Source organism: Nelumbo lutea, chromosome 2, assembly GCF_056320005.1.
Source record: "Nelumbo lutea isolate HS-2025 chromosome 2, American lotus-T2T, whole genome shotgun sequence".
NCBI classification, from domain to species: domain Eukaryota; kingdom Viridiplantae; phylum Streptophyta; class Magnoliopsida; order Proteales; family Nelumbonaceae; genus Nelumbo; species Nelumbo lutea.
The window spans coordinates 75861657-75867178 of NC_142685.1; the positions used below are offsets into that span (position 1 = coordinate 75861657).

At 37.4% G+C, this 5522-nt stretch overlaps 1 protein-coding gene across 1 annotated transcript; it reads right to left on the minus strand.

Moving 5' to 3' along the window:
- Positions 1 to 546: 546 nt before the first annotated feature.
- LOC148871563 (Nascent polypeptide-associated complex (NAC), alpha subunit family protein) lies at positions 547 to 5305 on the minus strand. The gene is made up of 4 exons (XM_088969680.1): positions 5132 to 5305; positions 1777 to 1861; positions 1216 to 1349; positions 547 to 1090 (listed from the first exon to the last, which is right to left on the minus strand). Exons 1-4 carry the CDS (start codon positions 5189 to 5191, stop codon positions 758 to 760), a joined length of 612 nt encoding a protein of 203 aa, XP_088825806.1. The 5' UTR covers positions 5192 to 5305; the 3' UTR covers positions 547 to 757.
- Positions 5306 to 5522: the final 217 nt, after the last annotated feature.

The window sequence follows — 5522 nt, forward strand, 5'->3', positions numbered from 1 at the left end:
AAGGAGAAAAACAGGTTAGGAAAAAAACGGATCCAATCAGGTCAGGTGAACGGTTCCCGGTTTTTCCAATCCAACCATCCGGTCCGGTTTTGAAAACCATGAGTCCTTCCACCATGATCCTCGAGTCACCTTCAAGGCAGCAACCAACAAAGAGGACATTACTGCAGTGTTTGGAAGTGTGGGTGTTTATTCAATAAACACCATCACATAGCTGCCACTTCAGCATTATATCCATCATGCTGATCGTATAAAAACTTGCAAAAACAGGCCAGGCCTTGATTGATTTCTCGGGTGGAGGTTTCCATTACACCAGCATTCTCAACTTTGGGCTCCTCTCTCCTTTTCAAGGGGAACTTTAGACGGAAATATTAGGTTAAATTTAGGCCTCACTTGGAAAAACTTGTTCACCCCCCATCGTTAATAAACGTTCAATGATTTTTTTTTACAAAAAATCAATGGACCCAAAAAGAACCCTGGCCGAATGATGGGTCAAACAGTGCGATAAGGTGGGTCGATAATGACTATAATATTGCCACAGAAAAATAATTAACAGACAAGAAAACCAGAAAAATAACCATGATTTAAAAACGCTTTTCTTCGTTTACCACTGAATACTAATACAACAAGAAACCAAGAAAAGTGAGGGAAAATGACAAAAATGAAAAGGGATTTTCTAACAGACCACACATTCAGTAAAAAAGAGCGAGGAAAATGTTTACTCAATGCATGATGGAGACACAATTCAGCGGGGTTTGGTTTAGTTTGTTAACTCCATGATGGCAGAGACAATGTCTCCATCAGCCGCCTTTAGTGCCTTCACGGCCTTCGCCCTTGAGACTCCGGCCTGTGTCATTACCAACTCTATGTCCTTGGGTTCTACACCTGTCTCGTCCACCTCTTCATCCTCCTGAGCCATGGCGGATGATTCAGGCTTGGAGATTACATGGCTGAGATCAGGGGCCTTGAACTGCTCCGCAGCCTGAGTCTGCAATTGGGAGCTCAGGTCTTCAATCTTTGCCTCCCCAAAAACAACATAGGTGTCTGAAGTCGGGCTCTTGAAAACATCTGGTTTTGAGATGACAAATAAAATCTGAAAGAAAAAGAAGAACCAACCATGTTTATTTCAACAGATTATAGTAAAAGCGACGGTAGAAAGCAGACCAAGTAGATCGTTTGAGAACGAAAGATCATTTAATGGCCTGTTGAAGAACTCACATTCTTGCTCTTTTTGACAGTAACACGGCTGACACCTGGGATGGGCTTCATTCCGAGCTTCACCATTGCCTTGCGACTCTTCTTCTCACTCCTACTCTGCTTTGACCTACCGCTTGCATCTCCTTCTTGCTGTCCTGTAAATTGCAAAAAAAGAACATTTGAGATAAGGAAAAGATGGCCAGCTTTTAGCCTCCATGACAAAACACCTAAAAATATGTGAAAGATAAGTAAATCAAATCAGATATAAAAATTTTACGAAGTGCATGCAAAGGCAATCACCGGCCAGGAGTCTCCTCTTAATTTTTAATGTATTGGTATGATGCGGGATGGACAGGTTGGTGGGGTTGGTAAAGGCAGGTTTGGGTTTAACCCAACCCATAATTTTCTTTAAATGGGTCAGAAACGGGTTGGTTAGTTAGATGGTTTGCCCAACCCAAACCCACCAAATTGCCACCCCTATGGATGACACCCTCTTAATAACTCTAAGCTGTTAGACCAAGTCAACCAAGAAAAACATGGTGTTGAACCCACAAATAGCTGTTTGATATTAGAGATCTTTACCTTCTGCATCATCTTCATCCTTGTCATCGTCATCTTCATCATCATCATCATCTTCGTCTTCATCTTCAACCACAGGCTCATCAGGCTACAGTGAAGATACTCAAAGAATTAAGAAAAACCATCCCATTGGCAGCTTGTCTTTTAGTATTGAAGAGAAAAGGACAAATTGAAGTAGAAAACAACAGAAAAGTATAAATTAATGCAATTAGTCAATTACAATGACAACAAAAATTTGGTGTCTAAAATTATATAATTGCATTATCGAATGCAGAGAACAAAAGAAATATAACATCAGGACACCCTCTGCTATCCCTTGTTAATCAAACCAACTTTCCAAGTGCAGTTTCCTTACAATGGATCACCACTTTTAAAGCAAAGTCTGCATATACCCATGTAGACACTGATGCCAATGTATTGTAATATCTTTGGAAGGCTGTATTGTAATATCATTCTAATTTTCATGAATAAATTTTCAATCATTTATCAAAAAAAAAAAATAAGACATTGATGCCAATGTCAGTAAACATAAAGGGGGAAGGGAGGGAAAGAGGGTAGAGAAAAGGAAACCATATAATAGAATGGTTAGTGACCTTAACACTCCTTCCTAGTGGAGCTCCTCACCACATCATCCAAACCTACCCTTTACTATACTTACCAGATATGACACTGGATGTTGCATGGGCACTTCGGAATGTGTAAAATGGTATGTTTTAACAAATTATACTATAATAGTTATCAAAAACTCAAATTATATTACAAAAAATTATACATGTTACAAATTTAATTTAACTTGAAAAGACAAAAGTTGACCCTTGAGAAATGACATCAAAGTTGAAAAATTAGATAGAAAAGCATGATATGAACATATTATATAGGATACCGATCCATCCATGTCTTGGATATTAGCAAATAGAGAGCAGTCCCATTTCCTTATAGTCAAAAACAGCTCCACAATAGCTAATGATAAAACTTCACATGTTTATCAATGTCCACCCACAAGGCCCCCCCAACTAATGTTGCATGGTTTCCCCAAAATAGATAAAATGTCCATGCCAGACAAGTTTCAGATCAACAGTCTGAATTCTTGCTTGGCACTTCAACATAACATTTATTTTATCTACTTGCTTATTTGACAGACAGAACTAGTTGTATGAAATCTACTAAATGGTTAATGTGTCCATGTTGGAAACAGATTAGGGTCCAAAAACTACACAATCTTTGAGGACACTTCCACATAACATTTACTTTTTATCTCCTAGCTTATTTGAAGTGACATAAATGAACAACTAATGCACAAGATGAATGCCATTTTTTTGTAAATGTTACTTGTAACAAAGGCAACATCTTTTGCAAGTATATACTGTTAGATTTCAAAAAATATAAACTATTTTAATAGAATACACTTTTCCATAGATGTACCTACAAGTTCATGTTTTCTCATCTTTTTTATATGAATAATGAAGTATGCTATTAAGAATAACAAAAGTAAACTGACAAGTTCATGCAAAACTGACTTCTCCCAGAAGGCAACGGAATGGATTTCAACTCCCATATTCATGTGCATGCAATAATATGGGCATAAATGACTGGCCAATTTACAAAATGAATACCATTTTTCTGAGAATAGTCATCAAGAAACAAAAACAAAATTCTAGACCTTTTCATGGGCATATAATGTTAGAATTTCTAAACAAGATTATCGTAATAGTTTACTTTTGATGAATGTAAAACTAGATAGGATAGGGATGAGTGGAAAAACTAGAAAGGATAGGACTAGGAATGAAGTTGTCCATAGGAACCTAGGAGCAGCTCCAATGGGTAATAAAATGAGAGAGTGTAGACTAAGATGGAATGGGCACATTGAAGAAGTGATTCGTTACACATTGAAGAGGTTACAAGATCTTGGCGAAACAGGATTTATGTAGGCAACCCCATATAGTTGGGATAAGGCAACCCCAGTTGGTCCAATTCATACTCCAGGACAAACATCAATTCTTAGTCTTATGTCCATGTCCATGCAAAACTACCTTTAACCACGCAAATGCATTACCATATAAGAACAATCATATTTGGGTATCACAATAGTTTAAAAGTGCAAGCAAGAAATGCAAGGGCCTTTTAGCACCTACGGCAAAAGACTAGGCACACGCCTTTTCAAAGCAAGAGCAGAAATTTTAAAAAGAAATCAAATAACAAAAATTAAATATAGTACATAAAAATTGCAAACCTAACCTTTAAAAATAAATAAATGTTTAAAAAAGCCTATCTGGATAAAATGAAAATAAATATATGTAACATATAAGGCATTAGAAGTTAAAATATTTCAGTGTGTGTGGATTGTATTAATGTCCTTCAAGCGTTGAACAATTCTAGTAAATGAAACATATCTTTTTATTTATCTCATGGTTGTGTTATGTCAAGAAGTTAGTGTAATGTTAAGCATCTTACATCCCTACCAGGAGATCGGTGAGAATCACCAGCATTCAAACAGCAATGAAACATAATTTAGAAGTCAGTAAATCAACATAAAGGTGTTAAGCCACCAAAAAAACATTAATAAAAAGGCAGACACCAGGTGCACCTGGGTTCAGGCAAGGCAAGTTCCCTAAAATGCACTTCATAGTTCATATGTGCACCTAAGGCAAGCTTTAAAACACTGATAGAGACAAGCACAGCAATTATAAACATTAGTAAATCATCAGGCCTGGAAACCAACATACTAGGTTAAACATTAAGCTGTATTTTCACCGCATTTCAACTGCTCCCTCTATAACCTATCACAATAAAATCCCTTAGTCAATCCCTCTATCATTTGGCAATTGCATAAATTGCCCACGTTCAGTTGTATCACTACAAGATTATAGATGTGTTTGACTCAATTAAACGCTCTATGGTTTGAAATCGCATAGATTTGACAAACCCACACATATATAACAACTCCTACATCAAAGAACCAAAGCCAACTATCATAGATAAATTTTATCTGCATCACTGTTTGCATAATTTGAATCTAACAAGGAGCAAGGAGACCCATCTCAGAACAAACACAACTAAAGGGCTTCAGCTGCCCATCCTAACCGCTCCAGTTGCACCAAAAATTATTTACTCAATCTGTAGTTACTCAATGATATGAAGCATGTTACTGAAAACCTACACACGGAACTAGTTTAAAGATCCATTCCCAACAAGAAATTACTAAAGGAAAGTAGGAAACAAAGCCTTGCTCAAATATCTCTTCCATTGCAAAAAAATTACCAAGTATTCAATTCAAAACTCGAAGGATTAGAAAGAATAAGAAGGGAATCGAGTGATATTATGAGAGAGTGGAGAAAGAGAGGAGACTATAGATGCTTACATCGATCTTTTGCTGTTCGAGATGAGCAGCGAGAAGCTCATCTTGCGTCTGAGCAGTCATGGTGTAAGGGGAAGAGTGGGAACTATAAAAACCCTAAAACCCCTATGTGCAGGCTGTGCAGCGGCCGTGCCTTAGATGGGAACAGCGACATCTTTTATAGTATGGGCTGTCACCGAATTACAAACTTAACATTATCATTTACCATAAATGGCCATTATGTCCCCTGTAGGCTCTCAATTCCGAGTTGCGACCTGGCTGCTGGCACTTCGGATTTCGCGGGATTTTTCGGTATCCGATACGTTCTGATATTATGACCCGTTTATCAAAATCTTATAAGGTTTGGGATGGTCACAGATTTAGGTTTTGATTTCATGTTAAAATCCGATAGAGT